At 40.5% G+C, this 19,592-nt stretch overlaps 1 protein-coding gene across 3 annotated transcripts in view; it reads left to right on the top strand.

Annotated features, from left to right (window-relative positions):
* Positions 1-19,592, top strand: part of inpp4b (inositol polyphosphate-4-phosphatase type II B) — a 129,112-nt gene that overhangs the window by 38,638 nt on the left and 70,882 nt on the right. For 2 of the 3 annotated variants that reach the window (XM_054605298.1, XM_054605297.1), the window contains exon 5: positions 5,560-5,639. In XM_054605298.1, the coding sequence (XP_054461273.1) occupies positions 5,560-5,639 (80 nt within the window). Of the gene's footprint in view, positions 1-1,703; positions 2,069-5,559; positions 5,640-19,592 lie in introns of those variants that run through there. The other variant, XM_054605299.1, reaches the window with a different exon arrangement.

Below are 19,592 nucleotides of genomic sequence, written 5' to 3'. Positions count from 1 at the left end.
GAATAATGTGTGAGGCATGTGCAGTGGCGATAGTGTGCAACCAGCTGTGAGTGCTGGTTAAAAAAAATGCTAAAAAGTAGGAATTAAGAAGTACTTAGGCTTTCCCTTTTTACAGCCAGAAGCCTCGAACATTTTCCCCGCGGAAGGGTATCTTGTGCTTCCTGTGTTGAATATAAGACCCATCCCTGCCAGTCTCTCTGTGTGCTTTTTAGGAACTCACAGCTTGAATGCTCTAAAATATGTCTGACATGACATTTTGAACTTCAAAGCAGGGCGTTAAATAAATGCCAAGTTTGATTAATTATATAAAAAAGTGTTTTTGTTCAACCTTGATTTCTCTATCCCTATAAGATTCAAATCAATTCAAATTGTACGCAGATTTTTAGAGCATGAACACAGAAAAGGCAACAGAACAGAATCAGTAATAACGGACAAAAAAATTAGCAGTAAACAACTAAAATGGATTTGGCAACAGCAGGGATGTACATCAATACTGTTACGTAGCCAGAGTAATCATTTTGTTGTAGACTGAAAAGCCTTTTGGGTAATCTTTTGGAGTTCACGCGTTATCTGACTGCGGCTTCTACTTGGCACCTAGGTCATCAGTCGTCATGGTGATGAAGAACGCTTTAAAATCCAGCGTTTCCACCCACCCACCCTAATTCCACACCCCATCTCCTTTTATTAGGAGAGGTTGACGACTCATCACCATGACCTCCAGTGCTCAGTGTGTTTGTACATTACAGCTTGTGTGTCTCTTACGAATGTTCGCTGCCGGGTGTGCGTGTGCGTGTGTGTGCGTGTGTGTTTAGTTGTGCGTGCGTTTCTGCGTGTGTGCGTGTGTGCGTGTGTGTGTGTGTGTGTGTGTGTGTGTGTGTGTGTGTGTGTGCCCTTGTATGTTTAAGTGTGTTTGTTTCTCATTGTTCTTTGCATCAGTACCTGCTCCGATTGATAAGGGCCAGTGTTAGAGCGTGTTCTTTTGTTCTGCCAGAATTACTCATCCCCCAGCGTCAGCACGGGTAAATGAAACCCTGCTTAATCCGAGGTTCAAGCCCAGATAGTTAAAACCTAAGCTTGGTGTCAGTGCTGTGTGTTTGTTCGTCATTGTCTCAATGTCTCAAAATAGATGGGTTCATTTTCTTTTCTCTCGCAGCTGCTTGCATCCAAATCTGAAGTGTGTTTCAACAAGCCTCTTGTGTGATCCTCAAGTATGTCAATATGTGTTTTGAAGTGTTTACCCGTGTCGTAGGCGCACTCTTATACCTTGCACCGTGTGGTCGGAATCCATGTTAATTCAAGGAGCCATAACAAGTGCTTCTTTTCCTGTTGGCTATCTGAGTCACCGGCTGCAACCGAGGTGTGACACAACTCTGTCTGTCTGCCTCTCTCTCTCTCTCTCTCTCTTTCTCTCTCTCTCTTTATGTATTCTTCTATATTCCCCCCCCTTTTTCTGTGTTGCTATCTTGGTTTTCTGACCATTAATTGTCTGTCTTACTTCCTTTCTGTCTGTCACTTCCTCTTCTGTGTTGTGCCTCCCTCTTCCCCCTCTTCATCTCGACTGCTTGTGTTTCTCGACTCCCTCCCCTCTTGTTGCTCCCTCCTCCCTCTCTCTCTCTCTCTCTCTCTCTCTCTCTCTCTCTCTCTCTCTCTCTCTCTCTCTCTCTCTCTCTCGTCTCGCTTTCTGTCAAGCCAGCCACAGCAGCAGCAACAGTGGTTACGCCAGTAGCTCACTGTAGCCAGTTCTCAGTCACAGCGGAGGCTGCAGTGTGTGTTGGTCTAACTGTGTGTGAGTGTTGTGTTTGCGTGTTTACAGTGTATGTATAAACCAGCGTGCCTGCTGCTCTTAAAAGAGTGAACATCACACTTGGAGTTACTCTAACTGACGACTGGAGGAAGATATGTAGGAAGAACGGTCCTGAAGCTCATTAAGAGGAAGAACGAACACATAACATCCATCTTCCTCTCTGGCAATTTTTTTATTTCAGTCTCTCTCTTTCTTTCTGTTGACCTCTCCTCATTTCGGTAGTCTTACTCGCTTTCTACTCCGAGGATTGTGTGCAACATAACCGTAAGTGGACTTCCTTGTGTGGGTGTGTCTGTGATCTCACTCCATGTCAGTTTTATCTTACTGCGGTCATAATTTTTTTGCCTGAGTGCACACATTTGCATGTAAGCATAAATGGCGTGTCATGACATCGCCAGTGACTTAATTAGGCCGATTTGTAAAGCTCTATTTGTAGTGAAGGATCAGTGTATTGATGTAGACACCACTGACCTCCATGGTTTAAATCTGTTCATTTTCATAAATGTTCGCCAGATGTGTATTATTCAGCGAGTGCCAAAACTGTCAGCGCTGCCATTTATATCAAATGTCACTTGTTGGCGTCACACGTGAATGAATGTCCTCTCCTCCAGGTGTTCTCTGCAGCCTGTGCGAGTGAGAGACAGATAGGGATTGAGCGAATGATTGAGAGAGAGACTTAGTGTGTGTCTGTGTGAGTGTGTGTGTCCCTCTGTCACCCAGGGCATGGAGAAAAATCAATAGATCTACAGAGTTGGACCGTTTACCTCTGCCAAGTGATGGACAGACACTGTGGCCTTCACAGATCCACTGACAAGTGCATGGGATTACCTGTAGATGTACGATGTAGGCTCCGCGTGTTCCAGCTCAAGTGTCTTTAGTTTTTATTGTCCACGATTGATCCTTCATGTGTGCACAAGTGTTCTCCAGAGCACTTTTGTGTTTGGTAATACGTGTATTTAACTCTGAGCTTGTGTAAAATGTTTTTTTTAAAGCTAGTAAAGCAGATCATAGATCAAAAGTTTCTCTTGTAGCCTCTCTTGGCCAATAGAACCAGTCAAATGAATAATCGAGAGCGGGCGAAAAAGAGAGAGCCGGAGCGATGCGAGAAAGGGAACAAAGCGAGACCATCATAATCCATCCTCCATGATCCTGGAAGAGCATCATTTGTCTTCTCTCCTCACTCCACTCCTCCTCTTGCCCCCATCTTTCTCTCATTTTCTGTGGTACAGCCACTTTGATCTTGCGTAAGAGGACGGTCTCCGGAGCTTCATTACTTTTAAAGCCTTCATCGTGAGGGGCCATAAAAAGATGCTAAGGAATGGATTTCTAAGACCATTTACCAGACGGTCTGTACCGGCTTGCAAGTAATGACTACACGGGGATAAAATGTTCCTCCACGGTTTGTAATGGCCTTTTGTGCCTGCTGCTCTGGGTTATACGTCATTGCTAAGGGATATGACGTTGTGCATGTCAAGTGATGCCCAGTGGGGATCCAAGCTCTGTTTAATTCAATAAGGTAGACATGGCAGTATGCTGCATGAACCGGTAACTGAATATGAAGCTTGGGGCTGTGTGTGTTTTTCTTGGTAAATTTGAGCCGCTTTTTAAAACCTTTCACTGTATTTCAATATTCTATATTGTTGTGTTTAGTTTTTTTCTTGTCATAGCTCTGTTGACTAACCATGTGTTTTGGGCTCTTCCTCTTTCTGTGTGTGTTTGCCTGTGTGAGTCGCTGTGTTTGCCTACTTGTGAGAAGGCCAGGCCAGCTGAATATATTTGGGGCAGTGTTTTGCTTTAAGCATATGGGGGATTTTGAGTAGCAAAAGGAAAAAAAAATGCTCAGGGAGGAAATGATTGAGAGAAAAGGTCAGTAGACAGGATGCCCTTTTTTATCTGATACAGGAGAGTAAAAAAAGGGAGAGAAAGAGCGGTGCAATGGTAGGAGAATAGAGGTGAAAGTGAAGCCAAACAATAAAAGAAAAAGTGGATAAAAAGAGCATGTTAGCATAACGAAGTCAAAACAGCCGTGCATAATATTTTCATCCATAAACAAGATCTCATAAATTTAAGAATCAGTGAGCCATGTCTGTGACGACTTCATAATAGCTAATGCAACATTCATGTGACCTGTGAGCTTTGCTGTGTTTTGAGGAGCTAGCTCTCAGTGTCAGCTCTATTATTCTGTTATGTATCTTTTGTGATGCTTTTTACAATGTTTCACTGTAGAGATGCACCAATCCAACTGTTTGTCTCCTGATACCTCAACTCAGGGTATCTGCTGATACCGATCCGTATTCAATACCAGTCCTCTCATTAGAACTCATTAGAGTCTTTTTTTATGAAAGGTGACATCAAGTCAGGGACTATTTTGACTCTACAGCTTGAGTCGGTGACCTTCTGTGACTGAGTAAATAACTGGATTTGATAATGATACTGACAAGGAAATTATTTAATATGGATTTGTCTTGTCATGGCTTAAGCTGAAAGTCTTTTAATAGGAGTAGTGCTCCTTATCATTTTTAAGCAAATGTGCCAACCATTCTCAGGCTTTAGCTTCTCAAATAAAATATTTTGTAGCTTTTTTTTTGTCATAAATAATAGTAAATTGAATATGTTTGCGTTTGGACTGATGGAATTAGGAATTTTGAGAAAGTTATAATGGGCATTTCTGTTATTTTCAGACAGTTTATAGACAAAACAAAAAGATTGTTACTTGCAGCACTAGTCAGGACTCTCTGCTTTGTGAGAGGAGAGTATAAATGTATTGAGTTTGGTTGTTGGCTTACAATACCTGAATAACCTCAACTCTCAATGCATTTGCATTAATTTCAACAGCAAACGTAATCGTGTTTCATCTCCAGAGACGAGGTGCAGCCTTTGACAGCTATCTAAAGCAACAGAAGCAAAAAGACACAAATCATCGTCTTCCTCAAAGTCACTTCACCGTTTGCAGAACCATCACTGGCACTATTGTAAAAGCTTACAAATAAAAATAAAATCTGACTTTGGTGGTTGAAAGGGCTGTGAGTGATACTGTAGCATCTCAGTATCTCAGAGGAGAGTGTGAACAGGCTGCGGATACTTTAATTAAGATCTTTTTTTACCCTTTATGATGAAACATGTGGAATCACCTTTGTACCTGTTGTTAATTACCCACTCTGTGTTTTAGCTTTGTTCGGAGCAGCTTGTGTCCTTGGCACAGTCTTATTCCTCGCCTCCTGCAGCATAAGCAAGCATGTTAATGGTGTTACTTGCAGGTGCAAGACTTTACTCTCTGTGTGTGTGTGTGTGTGTGGATGTGCATACATTGCTGTGAGGGAGTGTGAGAGCATGTGTGTGTAGGTGTGTGTGTGTGTGTTTTCTACGAATGTAGATCATCTCTCTTCGTTATTGATTGTCCCCTACCTCTGTCTCCATGACCCAGTTCTGGTGTGCTGACACCCCCTGTTCACATCATGCCTGCAGCAAACACATGTTGTCAGAGCAGTAAGAAAGGGGAGAAAGAGGGTGAATGGGAGACAGTAATCTCATATATATATATATATATATATATATATATATATATATTTAGATCACAGGTCTCAGAGCAAATTCTGACATACTTAGCTGTCTTAGCTTTATGATACCATAAAAAAGAAGACTTATTCAGAAGTTTCTTTTGTATTGTTTTATCTTTTAACTGTTTACTTGCTGCTGAAATTCTTTGCCCCATGTTAACTGCCTATTTCTTTGTTCTTCTCTGTCTGGTTCTACAGAGCAGCTTCCTGGGCAGTGCCACATTTTCAGTAGGCGATCTGCTGAGGGCTAAAGATGAACGACTGACCTTGAGTCTCAGGTGAGTGCATGTCTCTGTCATACTCTGTTCATCGCTCTCTGTGTTCCTCCAGGCTAAATAAAACCCAGACTTCCGAGTCCAAAGATTATGCTTCTTCACACAAGAACTGACAGACCAACTTAAAAATCAAACTGAGACAAGTTGGGGGGAAAAAAACGTGGCCGCAGATGTTGCAACAGCAGTTTCAGGAATGTTGCAGTAGCTGCCAGAGTTGTTTGTCTATCAGAGATGTTGTGTTGGCGTGTGGGAATACAGTACTCTGATCTGTTTTTATTTTTGTTCTAATGTTTGGTCTGCATGCTCATGTGCTGTATAAAGATCGTGAGCTTGGATGTTTCGTCAGCGTTAAGTCAATCAATCTACAGTTTGACAGCCAACCGAAAAAGAAAGGATAGTAAGAGCTTTAATTTTTAGAAAGTCCGGGTGTTAGACCGTCCTTAAAGGGAAATAAATAAAGATATAATGAGTGATTTTGCCACTAAGAAGATAAGCTGTTTTTTCTTTTGGAGGACGCATTGATACAAGCAACAGATAAGCTGTGCTCCTGAACATGATTAATGGTTTGTCCTTCTTATGAAGTGCTTGACATGATTGCCTAAACGTATGATTTGGTTCTATGAATAAATGGCTACCAAGGCTTGACAAGCGTGAAATAGTCTGTTGGTGGTATGATGCCAAGTTCAATTCATGCACTGGTTGGAATAGTTTTTTTGATAATTGTAAAAATACTTGCCCCTTTAGAGAATGAGGAAATAGCTCTGGCCTGTTGTGCTTAAACTGTTTGCCGCCTTTGTTTGCATTTCACTGTTGATGAAACTAATTTTGTAGGTTTAGGCAGGAATCCAAAGTCATTTGTGACGCCCAGATCAGGCGATCACCAACTACACACACATACATATAACACACTGCATTTACAAACTTGACTCATACTCATTTATTAAAACAAATTTTTGATTAAACCAATAAAAAACACATTTCTTTTTTTTCTTTTTAAATTAACAGCCTGCCGTCATTTATCTAATCTACTGGTGATGCTAAATCCTTTTTCACTAGCTTAAGGCTGCCACCAGAGCTGTCACCAGGGTTTAGAAATTAGTGAATTTTTGCCTCTTTTAATGGAGCTTATTTGCTGCATATCGTGACGAGCAAAATTACAGAGGTGGTCGGTGGAAGGCAGATTGTTGTAAAGTGAGAGGCATCATTATATGCGTGTGATGCCTCTCACACATGTAATTTCCTTTCATATCACACCTTACTTATAGATCCATTTATCATTAACATTCATCAGTGTTACTTGTGCTTGTGCTAGTGAGTTAAAACTTTTCCATGAGCACCTTTCAACTGTAAAAGATATAAACCAACTCAAATGTCAAATTAGAGGACTGGACTGTATGCTGCTGACACTCGTGGTCAGTTGTGGAGGGCGCCAAACGGCAGCTGTTGGAATACAAGGATGATGCCAGTATCCGGCAGGTGGCATTCAGGATTCAGGAAAGTGTGGCATGCTGAGTCGTTTTAGCCTCAACCAGGTTAGCTCGGCAAACTGATGAAATTATCATCATACGTTAGCATTAAAGAATTGCAGAACAAAGCGTCGATAGTTTTCAACAGTATCCTCTTATACGGTTCGTATATATAAACAAGTGCGGTTTTAGTTCTCATATTTATTTATTTTGGGCTGTAAAATTACTGCAGTGAACCCCACGGTGCTGTCAGGTGCACAGAAGCACTGAAGGCTGCCACACACTCTGCTTTCTCTACTCACCTCACCCAGCGCATCTTCAACACCTTAGTCTCTCCTCTATAAATAGCTGTCTTATTGATAGCTGGGGGTTTCAAGCAGGTTGACGTCATTAAGATACAGAAGGAGAGGTTGTTTTTTTTAAAGAAAATAACTACAGCCTTCGTTGCCACTGCATTTGAAATACACCACCAACCTGATTCATTAACTTTAAGCTGATTCATGAAGTAGTTTTACTCAGCAACACAGCATTTATTTCATCATCTGTTATGTTTGCATACAGAGTGCAGAAATAAATGGTCTCTATTTGTCTGTTTTTTATTATCAAACTGAATGTCCTTTTCTCTTCACATTCATATTTGTGTCTGAAAATATCCCACTTTGGCAATCTTCTCCTTTCTTTCCTACTCTCTTTTGTTATGCTTTTCATTTCCTGTAGGTGATCCCATGTCAGTAGGTATAATTGTATCTTGCACGATTCACTATTTGAGCTGCAGAATGAAAAGAAATCCCCCCCCTGTGTGTTTCCACATTTGTGTGTTTGCATGCACACCTTCATGCTGGTGTTGGTCTTGGTGTTGAACAACAGAGACATTTTACTCCCCTGTAGTCACACTTTCTGGCTCATTTTGTTGTTCGTTAGTGTTTTATTTATTGTTAAGGATAACAGGAAGTCCTCCCATGATGCTCGAATTCTGCCACAATGCTTTTTAATAAAGGGGGAAACCAAAGTCAGTTACTCATACTAAGGCTACATGTTCAGAAACAGTATTTCAGTGATTCCCAAAGTGTGGGTCAGGACTCCCAGAAGGGGTCTGAGGATAAATCAGAAGGGTCGCAAAATGATTAAGAAGTTAATGAAGAAGAAAAAAAAAACATATTCCTGCCACTCAAATCACATTTACCTTGCTCCAATATATGCTTTTTTTCTTCTTAATAAATGGCTAATTCTACTTCTTCAGGCCTTTGAATTATTCAACTTAAAGACAGATAAACAATTGTTTTTTAAGTAAAGTAAATACATAATAAAAGCCCTTCGTAGTGTTCTGTGTAATGACAGCTGATTATTCAAGCATGATAGTTTAAAACCTGTACTGTGCTAAATAATGACAGGTACCTTATTTAAAATCTTCTCTACACAAAACAGACACACACAAAGTTGTGATGGCCTGAAGAGCTGCGGCCAGCGTGGTGGTGTTGCACCTCAGATGTGTTAAAACTGCACAGTCGGTGATGCATGCATAACACATACAGACACGCAGAGGAAACTTTCGTGGTTTTGATATGCTGTTTGCTTGTTGTTTCATCCTCTGAGAAAAACATTCCAAAGATGAGCAGCTCTCCAGGAGCATGTATGATTCACTCTGGGCCGTATGACCTGTGGACCAGCCCCGTGATTCACAGTTCAAATTAGTTCCGCTGGCCAAGCAGCTCGGATTGCTGCAATTATTTCGGCCCCGTTAAGGAACGGATGCTCCATTTTACTACAATGTTCTAATCCCCACCCGGTTAGTTGTTGCAAAAAGTCAGTTAATTTGAGTTTACTTTGCCCAGCAGAGGGAATAAGGGGCTGCTTTTATCTCCACGAGGCAGAGATTGATTCCCCTCTGTGAATCTCAAAAACTAATATGACTTTGACCAACTTCTCTTCATCGCTCAAGATTAACGTCGGTGCTGGGCATATGTAGAGAGGAAATTGGTATTTGTCCAGCGCCTGTGTGTGTATGTGACTTTGCTTTTACTTTGACCCTTCAATAAAGTTCACTTTGCTACAGCGATGTCCACCTCAAAGCTCACTCCTTTTCCCCATGAATTATTTCTGCATCTCAGCTCCTCTCTCAGGCCTCATGCTCCCTTTCATGTGTACCTGGTTAGGATGTTAGTCACGGATTGTTTTTGTTTCCTGTAAGTTTGATTTGGGTCACTATGTTTTTGAGGTGCCCGACAGTGTCTCGTTGAATAAGTAAGTGTCCGATACATGGACTCAGTCCTTGTGAAGAGAGGATAAGGAAATATTACCTTCCTGCAGCTCTCACACAACCAAAAATAACACTGAGATGCTCAACCTCAACAACCTACAAATATAAAGCAGCGTCGACACAATGCCTTAATACAGCACACTCACAAAGTATCAACAGAAAAAATGTCTGGATCGAGAATTGGACCTTTTATCAATCAAAGAGCAGAACACTGATTTAAAGGGAGTATTGATGATTTGTTTGGTCAGCACACAAAGTCAGTTCAAGTTTGCCGAACACTACCTTTGTAATCCACCTGCAAAATCACAAAACCACATCTAAAGGGCTACAGTATCTTTGAATGTCTTAGTTAAGATGGGAATGTAAGACTGAATTCATTTGTTATTTTTGCCCAAACCACGTTTTTTTCCTCAACCTAACTATGTCGTTTTGTTGCCTTAACATAACAAGTTGTTTCCTGTGAAATTTATTTTTAAAAGACTGTATGCGTGTATGGAGCAGAAATTGACATGTTTTGCTGGACATTTGTAGCAAAACACACAAAAAATGAGGATTTACTTTTCGTAAGATATCATACTAACCATTGAATGAGGATATGTTCAACAGTAAAGTTGCAAAAACTAAATAATGAGCTGAACGATTCTAAAATGCTCTGAAGAGCTGAGAGAAACTGATAATATTTTTGAGTTTGTGATTATCATCTTACCTAGGATTCATTTTTTTAAATGAATCGTGCAGCTATATATTTTTGGTTATTTTTATGTGTTATCACAATTAATCCTCCTCCACACCAAATATGCCGTCACACACTGCAGCATGCTGCCTCTGCCCTGCTACCTGCTCTCAGCTCGTAGTAAATCTCTCTCTGGTTGTGTGTTATATGGACTCGGAGTCCTTGCCTGATTCCCTTGTGGCCGTTACTCACACGGAATGAAGGAGCTACTGTACCTTAGAAGTGCTCCCACATCACAGCTGAGAGATGCATCACAAAGCCAGAATAAGTCAGAAGTGTTTATTTACAATGAAATAACTAATCACAATCATAATTGGGATCTTAATTGTCTGCTGGTTGCAAACACAGATGCATACAGTACATGATCTGAAGCATTTACTGTAGGGTTAGTGTTTAAGGGTTGAAGCTAAAAATAGCCTGATTCAAAGGATTCGCTGTTTCTCTTTGGTTTATTTATGAATTGTCATTTGTTCTTGATTTTGTTGCGTTTTATTTAATTCTCAAGCGAGAACTAAATTCACATACATTTGGAAGTTTTCTCCTGCCTCCCTGTAAGATCTGTAGATATTGTTTTTATTTAAAGAATAACCTGAAAAAGGTTGTACCTGCTTTACCTCCGGTGTAGAGTTTGGCTTCCTTTGCAGGCACGCACATTTCTAAATCTAGCATGGTTAAAATGGGGACTAGGGACAAGCAACACAACCGCTGTGCTACAGGAGCTGGAAGAGGTCTCTCAATAATGCATGCTATGTATACACACGGGAGGAAAGATTATTATCTCCAAAAAGGGAGGTGAGCCTCCGTTACCCAACCACGAAACAATATAGTGTTGTCTAAATGGGACAATAGGTAATATAATGCGCATACAATTTATAGAATTGTATTTAGTTGCACATAACGAATACAAAGTCTAAGCATGCGTCTCCTGAATTACTGACACACTTTCCAGTTTTCATATTTCTATTTCAGCCCTGCTGAAAGCTTTGCGTTCAGTCTCCTGCCCTCTCAGTCTCGCACGCTGTAGTTCCCCTTTGCTCTTTTTGTTATCTCTAAAACTTTATACGCTCAGTAGGAGAGGCACTCTATGACCCAGTTCTACTGCACAGTTTGAGATTTGATTCTGATATGAATTTGTATGCTTGTGTAACTGTGCAGGCAGGCGTGTGTGCGCGTGCACGTGCGTGTGTGTGTGTGTGTGTGTGCATCAGAGGTTTACCATAGCAAGGCTACATTATCTCAGACCAGTGCCTCTGCTGCCTGGCTTCATGGCTTATTCATCCATTCCCATTGGATAGAGTTTCTCTTTGCTGTCCCACCAGGAACAGTTTAGGCCGCTATCATGATAATACCATTTTACCACCCCAGAGCCCTCACTATCGCCCTATCCCAATCCTCGCTCTAACCCAGAGAAAGCCACCTCTCCCTGACACTGTATTCCCTCTGACTGATTTGTATCTGTGTCTCACCTAAAAGACCAACTATCTGACACAGTTATACTGAAGAAAAAAAATGTGTGTGAATGGGTTTGTGCGTTCTTGCATTAGTCATGTTGTGGGGACATTAATGTTTTCACACACTCACATAATGGGGACTTCCCGCCCTTTTGCGGATAAAGATCTGGTCCCCACATGGTACGATTTGTTCCTTGGTTGAGGTTTTATTAAAGGTTGATGTTAGGCATGTAGTGGTTATGGTTACAAAAGTCACAAATCCAGCATTTTGTGTGCGTGTGGTTTGGGAGTCCTTCGGGGGAATTCTAAATTAATGATCTCCATATTGTAAACGGCATGACACAAATATGCCAGACAGTAATTAAATAACTTTTGTGTGCATATGTCTGCGTGTGTGCCAAATGTAAAGCAGTCTTGCTAATTACACTTCTCTGTGGAGTGACTCTTATTCCCTCCCCTGTGACAGACACACACACTCACATATGTCACCAGTTTTCACTGCATAGTCATTAGCTGCTCAATTTAAAGCAGAGGAATATTTAGTCTGAAAAGAAAATGAAATAAGGAGGGTAATTATTAAACATATTAACATCTTTATTTATGGTGCCTACATGTTATCAATGTAGCAGTGAACAGAGGAACATATGTACTGAGGCACTATGGCAGAGTAAAGGACACTTAAGGCCACGGCATTTCAGTGTATGGGGGGTGGGAAATATTTTATCTGTAGTTTTCACATTGAAGAGGGGCTCTTAGAAGTGTGTGTGTGTGTGTGTGTGTGTGTGTGTGTGTGTGTGTGTGTGTGTGTGTGTGTGTGTGTGTGTGTGTGTGTGTGTGTGTGTGTGTGTGTGTGTGTGTGTGTGTGTGTGTGTGTGTTCGAGGAATAATTGAATAAAATGCATTAAATGCAGGTGGAATGGGTTTACACTCGCATCTCCTTGCATGCACACAAGCACACACACCACGATAACCATGCACACAAATCACAAGCACACAGAGTTGCTTTGCATGCAGTATATATGGCGCATGTATAAGAAGGAGAAAAGGCACTCAGGTGGGGTGAAATAAATGCAGATATGGCCTCTTCATTTTTCCACCATCAATACTAAAAATGCTTCTTTTCTGCACAGTTCTTCTGCATAATCTGAGATCCCCGGGGCATCCGCGCTCACGGGCAGAATATGAAAATAACTAACTCGGCCAATGCTGCAACGTGATATCAAAATGCAACTCTGAGAGGATAATGGGGGGGGGGGAGAAATATTACATTGACAAGCTGCCTTAATTACCTGCCATGACTAATTTCAATTCCAATAAACCCCAAGCATAGTATAGAGCTGTTAACCTGACGTCCATTTTTAACAAGGTAAGATCTATTAGTCTGGGCCAATCATTCACCGGGTGCTTCTTATAGCTCTCTTTCCAACATAACACATATAGGTCCAAGGGATGGGAAAATGAGACGTGTTAGGAGCCAAAGATGGGGGAGAGAGATTTAATAAATCTGGCCCGACGTGGTGCTGAGGCATGCTAGGGGCACAGCTCATGCCAAGTCCTTGTCTAAGAGATGAGAGGATGATAATGAGGACAAAATAGAGGGGGGGAGAGCCTAGGTGTATAAAATCTTACAGGTTCTTTTTTTTTTTTTTTTTTTTTCAATGCCATCTTCTCTTTTTGCTCTGAGATTAAATTGTTGTGTGCCATCGTTCAAGCACCCAGCTGGGACGATGTAACAGAGAGCAATGCAATCTTTCCTTTTGCTCCATTTCAAATATGTGCGGCGGAGAAGGTGAGGTCAAGCGTAATATCCTGTCTGGCTTGCTGTTTAATATCATCCCCAATGATGCAATGCAGTGTCCATTTGTTGGCATATAATGGCTTTAAATATTCAAATGTTTGTATTTCTTGTAGGGTGCATTGTACAACAACGTACAATTGTTGTACACTTCTATATTTCCATCTTAACAAGGATATTTATGGGGCATTTATTGTAAAGCTTTATGTTAATATAAAAATGATGTCGCACACATTTTATCAGATCAAAATCAGAAATCAAAATACCAACATTTTGACAAACTACTGTGTGCACAGCACACTTGTACATACACACAAGCTCTCATCTTGTGATGTTGCATGATAGCTTCATCTGGTAGCTTTCCATTTATCTATTCTCTGTGAAGTTTAAATCTGCAAATCCTTTAATTTATGTCCCTTCTCACTGTGGGGTTGGATGCGATATTGCAGCCTACCAATGATGTGAAAAGTTCACATAAGCATGAGGAAGGAGGATAGCAAATGTGAACATAAGGTGACATCCATGTTTACCAGAAGGGCAAGCATATTAAAAATGTGAGAAGTGACCTAATCAGACAGTTGTATAAATTATAAGTCATTATATTATATTGAACTTTTAAAAAAAGAAACATTTAAAGCCAAAGAGTTTATGTTCCAAATCCAACACAATATACAGTATAATTTACTCATTTTTAGCACAACCTTTATTCCATACCTCTATACAAAATTTGTGCAAAACTGTATCAAGGTTGAAGTAAGTTCAAAGACCAGGGTATCCACTAAGGGAAAGGAAATCTGATTTTGTTGCGGTATTTGTTTCGGTGTGTGATTCCACTAACCTTGGGAAATCTCTGGAGTTACCAGCTCATTGATGTTTCCAGCATCTCAATAAACAAGAATAACTCTCTTCTATTGGACTTGTGTTTGTCCAATCATGCATGCTGCATATCCACTGTGACATGTATCGCTCATTAACATAACAAGAAGCCATTGTTGACTCATAATGTTGACACTGTTTGGAGTAAACTGCACTGCAGGGATATGCTGCCCGGGTGCGTTTCCATTATTTCATTCACCTGCATTTACATAAATGGTCACTCAGGTTCTGGTCTCTCAGTGTGTGTGTGTGTGTGTGTGTGTGTGTGAGCAGAAGAAGTTAGGATGTGTGCATACGTTTGTTGTTTCGGACATTGGCATGCTAATGCTAAAACACACACACACACACAGAGACACACACACACACACACACACACACACACAGGTGCTGGTAGTGGTGTGGCCAAATCCTCCATTAAAATGCCTTCATGTTTTTGTAATGAAGGCTGACTGTGTCTTTGCAAAGTTCAAACTGAGACATTAATTGAGACATTCATTTTTCATTTAAGGTCAAGGACAAATTTTTATCCTGTTGCCATAGCCCAGTAATAGCACACTGCACCAAGGTATTGTGTCTTACTTATGTAGCTACAGTTTTATATTGTATTACTCTCGAGTAAGCCGGAGAGATGGAGAGCGATAACAATTCAAAAAAATAAATCCTCACTCAAGTTTTGGCTTCTTTCCATTTCTTTTTTTGTTTCAAGGAAAGGAGGAAGCACAGAGGTTATATTGTTATTAGTATGACAGAGTACATACAATCCAATATTTGCATACTGTTAAAATTCCTAAACTGCCCCATGTGAGTTGAAGTTATGTTATTTAGCAGGACGCATATTAACGATGCAGAACAGTGTCGCTGTGACTTTTGAACACCCTGAGAGGGAGCAGCATGCTAACTACTTGCCTTGTCTTTACCAATGACTTGTATCAACTCTGCTCTTTAATTCACTGTGAAGGAGAAGAGGGCTCTGTGCTGCCTGCCATAACCAGGTTTTGAAATGCTAGTTTCCATTGCAGAGTTAGGGCTGACTTTTCTTATTGTGTTTTTTAAAGTAACTTATGCTCCTTTAACTAGCACCTATTCAAAGCGTCACGCCGCAGGTGAGTATTTTTACACTGTGTTATTGCTTTTTTTTTAATGAAGACTCCCCCTCTGCATTAGCTTAAAATGATGTGTGGACACCCACTACTTAAACTTAACTTCTCACATGACAACCCAATCTCCAGAGCCGGGGCTCGCCAGGTGATATCTTTTTTTGCCATTGCCTCTATGATGACGGCATTTTGGGTCATATAGTTCAGGATATTTCTCGACATCAACAACTCTTTCCTCATCCATTCATTAATACACACGAGAGACAGCGACAGCAAGGGGAAAAGAGAGGAAGTTGAGCTGCCAAGAGGTGCTAAAGGAAGCCATGACGTTTAAGCAGGGAATGATTAAAAAAAATGTGTTGTTATTTTTCAGAGGGTGCGTGGCTGGAAATAGTGTTGTGGCAATTAGGGTTGCTAGGTGTCGTTAGCCTTGTGTTCTGGCCTTTAAGGAGGCTTAGTCTGAGACTCCACCAGTTGTTTTCCATTTGCACATATTTTATTTTGAGTTAACTCCTCATCATATTTGTGTGTGACTGTAAAAATAGTACTTTTAGGCGTGAATTTCATCAGCTTCAAACTGGAAAATGTTGGCAACCATCTAGCTATTTAAAATAAAAGAGAGGAAATGGCGCAAAAAATGTTTAGTCACACGTGAGGCATGGCAAGAGAGTCCAGAATACGATGTTTCAGCATCTGAATTTGGTCATTAATTTCTGTTCAGCTCATTACAAAGCTCCTCACGTTTAGTACATGCAGGGACGATGCACTGATGGACTGAGAAACATGTCTGACCCGACAAGCTGAGTGTGCAATGTCCAGACGATAATCTTTTTTGATGTCATGGCCTTTAGCACCAACCTCTTCAGAGTTTCCTTCCAGTAGTGATGACAATCTAACTGTAAATCTGGTGATGCTTACTTTAGATTATATTGGTAGTCCGTACCTGCTGCTCAGGGTTTTGTATGAACTCTATTGGGCACAGCAGACACTTCCAGCATTCATATTGTTGTGAGGTGGTGGCATATTTCAATGCAAGTATATTCCCAACCTGTAAAGCTCTTTATAGGATCTAGGTGTGAGCTATTCAGAACGCGCACGTTTTTTTCATGCAGTTGTATTAACTGAGACACCCACACGTAGCTGCAGCAGCTGATTATTGTTTTGAGGTAGCAGATATCAACCTGTCCTTGGCTAATCTATCAACACACATTAAAAACAGTCGAGCTTATGCTCTAAGATTCTGTGTATTGAACAGTTTTCTACAGTGCTGTAGCCTCTTCTTCTTATTATACACATTCTCTTTCTCTCTTTCACACACAAACCTAGAAACATTTAAGCAAGACAATGATCCCAAACACACGGCCAAGGAAACTCTCAATTGGTTTCAGAGAAAGAAAATAAAGCTGCTAGAATGGGCCAGCCAATCACCTGACTTGAATCCAATAGAAAATCTATGGAAAGAACTAAAGATCAGAGTTCATAGAAGAGGCCCACGGAACCTTCTAGATTTGAAGACTGTTTGTGTGGAAGAATGGGCCACAATCACACCTGAGCAATGCATGCGACTAGTTTCTCCATACAGGAGGCGTCTTGAAGCTGTCATTACCAACAAAGGCTTTTGTACGAAGTATTAAATAAATTTCAGTAAGCGTGTTCAATACTTTTTCCCTGTGTCATTCCATTTTATTACACATAACTTAATTTCTGAACTTATTTGTTTGGTTTTCTTTGTATGTATGGATTACTTGGGTTGTTACCGACATCTGGTGAAAATGTCATGTCAATAGCACCTCTAGAAATAGATTTACTGAGAAAAATGGTGACGCGTTCAATACTTATTTTACCCGCTGTATATAATTTTAAAAAATACAGACTCATTTCTACCAACATACAGACTTTTTGTTTTCTTGAGCATTACACCGGAGGGAAGTGGTAGACTAGTAAATTGGTTTTGCGTCGCTAAGCAACTCCACAAATCCTTCGAGAACAACAATTTACTTATGTGCCTTTACAAAAACAGAAATGAACATATGGTGGATCAATTACATTGTTCGGTAATGCTGTAATTTGCACAAGAAAAGCAAAAAAACCTGAGAAAAGACAACATTGAAATAACTGGTCATGGGATAATGAGGATTGTAAACTCAGCAGAGAGAGAGATAGATGAGGGAGAACAAGCAGAACACCAGCTGAGCTTTCTCTCTGTACTGAAGCCTGGATAAAACAATACTTTCACTTCTGGCAGACTGTATCTTTTTCCTGTTTGCTTGCTGCTGGACAAAAGAGAAAAGAGTCAATCTGGAACTGGGAAATAATAGTTTGACAAACGATCGCAACTCCAGGTTCACTCTCAAGCTTTTTCCAGAGCTTTCAGTTGTTACACGGATGTAGCTTGCTCAGTTTTCTTGCTGTAATGAATTAATCTACCGGTTTTCTCGGTTTTTAGTTCCTTTTAGCTTAAAAGTAGAGCATGAAAGATATTGAGCTTTAGTGATTAAGAGTGATAATGAAAATCATGTGATATGTTAGGGGTTCCCCTAAAAAGTGAACAAGTGGATCTTAAGTTGGGATAGTTTTTTCTCGGAATGTGTTTTTATCAGCATTTCTTTTTACAAGAAACACTTGAAATGATGAAGGCCCTTGCAAATGACAAGGTAGCACACCATGTATACCATACTTTGGTGTTTCATTTTTACCTTTACTTAAGATTTCATTAAACTTAAAAAAATTATGTTTTTACAAAATGTACCAAAACACTGGCAACGAGGAAGATCTTGGGTAGATAATAATGAGAATAAATAGGAAACTAAATTTAAATCAGCTAAAAATAAATCTGGTTTGAATTGACACCAAACACTTTGACTAATTCTCTTTATAAGATATTTATGTATAGAGGACCACGATGACTTCAGGACTCTCGATTCCAAAACAGCAAGCTGTGCAGTGTGAACAGAACAGTGATCTGACGACTTCAAAGTCTTGTAGCGTGAACTTAGCTTAACTCTTTTCCCATAATGTTTAACTATTCCTTTACCATTTTCTCATCAAGCCAAGATTTACTATCTTTAACTGAGAAAAACAAAAACTAAATTTAACACACAATTTAATCAAACACTAACTTGCCTCCCGTCCTCCAGTAAACGTATGCTTGCAGGACGGACATGGCGGTCTAGATGTTGTTGGCCGACTTCTTATTCAAGAGCAATTACCGAACAAAACCTCCAGTTTGACAGAGATGAAAGGAGACTCGGTTGGCTCTTTTGCAGTTTGTTGAAAAATAATTATGAAGCCCCAGTGACTCTCTGTGGCGGCATCTACTCTCTCTCTGTTTCTGACTCATTACACTTCAAACAGACTGATTTTTTTCTGCAGTTTTTCAGAATCTGCTGCATGTGTGAGAACGATTGGGAGAGTTTTTTTCCGTGTATTTCAATGCAGCTTGCGAGCTCAGTTTGACCCCTGTTGACTTATGTGTTGACGGTGTGGTATTCATTGAGTGAGTGCTGATGAAGGTCATCATATGGTACACGCTGTGTCACTGCACCACCTGCCCTCTCCCACTCAAACATCGTCTCCACCCACACTCATTCAATTGTTATTGATCTATCTGCACTTAGCTTTGCAATGACTTCACACTGAATGAATACCAGCCATCTGCATTGTCAGAATCATATACACACAACTGGATGCGATGTTGAGAACAAGAAGACCTTCTGGTCCGTCTCGTCTTTACTGTGACACTAAACTGTAAACACAGTTTACAACAACATGCAATAAAAGCGTTACATTGAATCGTGCTGCAGTATTAATAAGAACGGTTGATGTAAGAATCAAACAGCCTTGATTCTCTGTGCCCTTCATTAACTCAGCATGGCAGACATCTTGATGTCATTCTCGAGCTTAGACAAACATGTTAAATCAATGGTTCAGTCCTGCTTTCATCATCACAGACACATTTCAAAGATAAGATTATTTCTGTCTACCAAGAATCTGGAAACCATTATCCACGCCTTCATAACTAGTAGATCAGTCTACTGTAAATCCTTGCTGTCTGGCGTCAGCATAAAATCCCTCTCCCGCTTCCAGCTCATCCACAACTGAGCTGCTAGGATTTTTTTCTCAGTCTAGGAAGCATAATCCTGGCTTCCTTACACTGTCTACCTGTTGCTTTTAGAATTGGTTTTAAGCTCTTATTGATTGAAGTTCAAAGCCCTGAGAGGACTTGGCCCAAAGTTACCACTCAGATCTCTTATTGCCCTGTGACCCCACCCTGAGATCTTC

This window comes from Anoplopoma fimbria, chromosome 9 (genome assembly GCF_027596085.1).
Source record: "Anoplopoma fimbria isolate UVic2021 breed Golden Eagle Sablefish chromosome 9, Afim_UVic_2022, whole genome shotgun sequence".
In the NCBI taxonomy this organism is placed as follows: domain Eukaryota; kingdom Metazoa; phylum Chordata; class Actinopteri; order Perciformes; family Anoplopomatidae; genus Anoplopoma; species Anoplopoma fimbria.
This window is presented reverse-complemented; position numbering and strand designations above follow the sequence as displayed.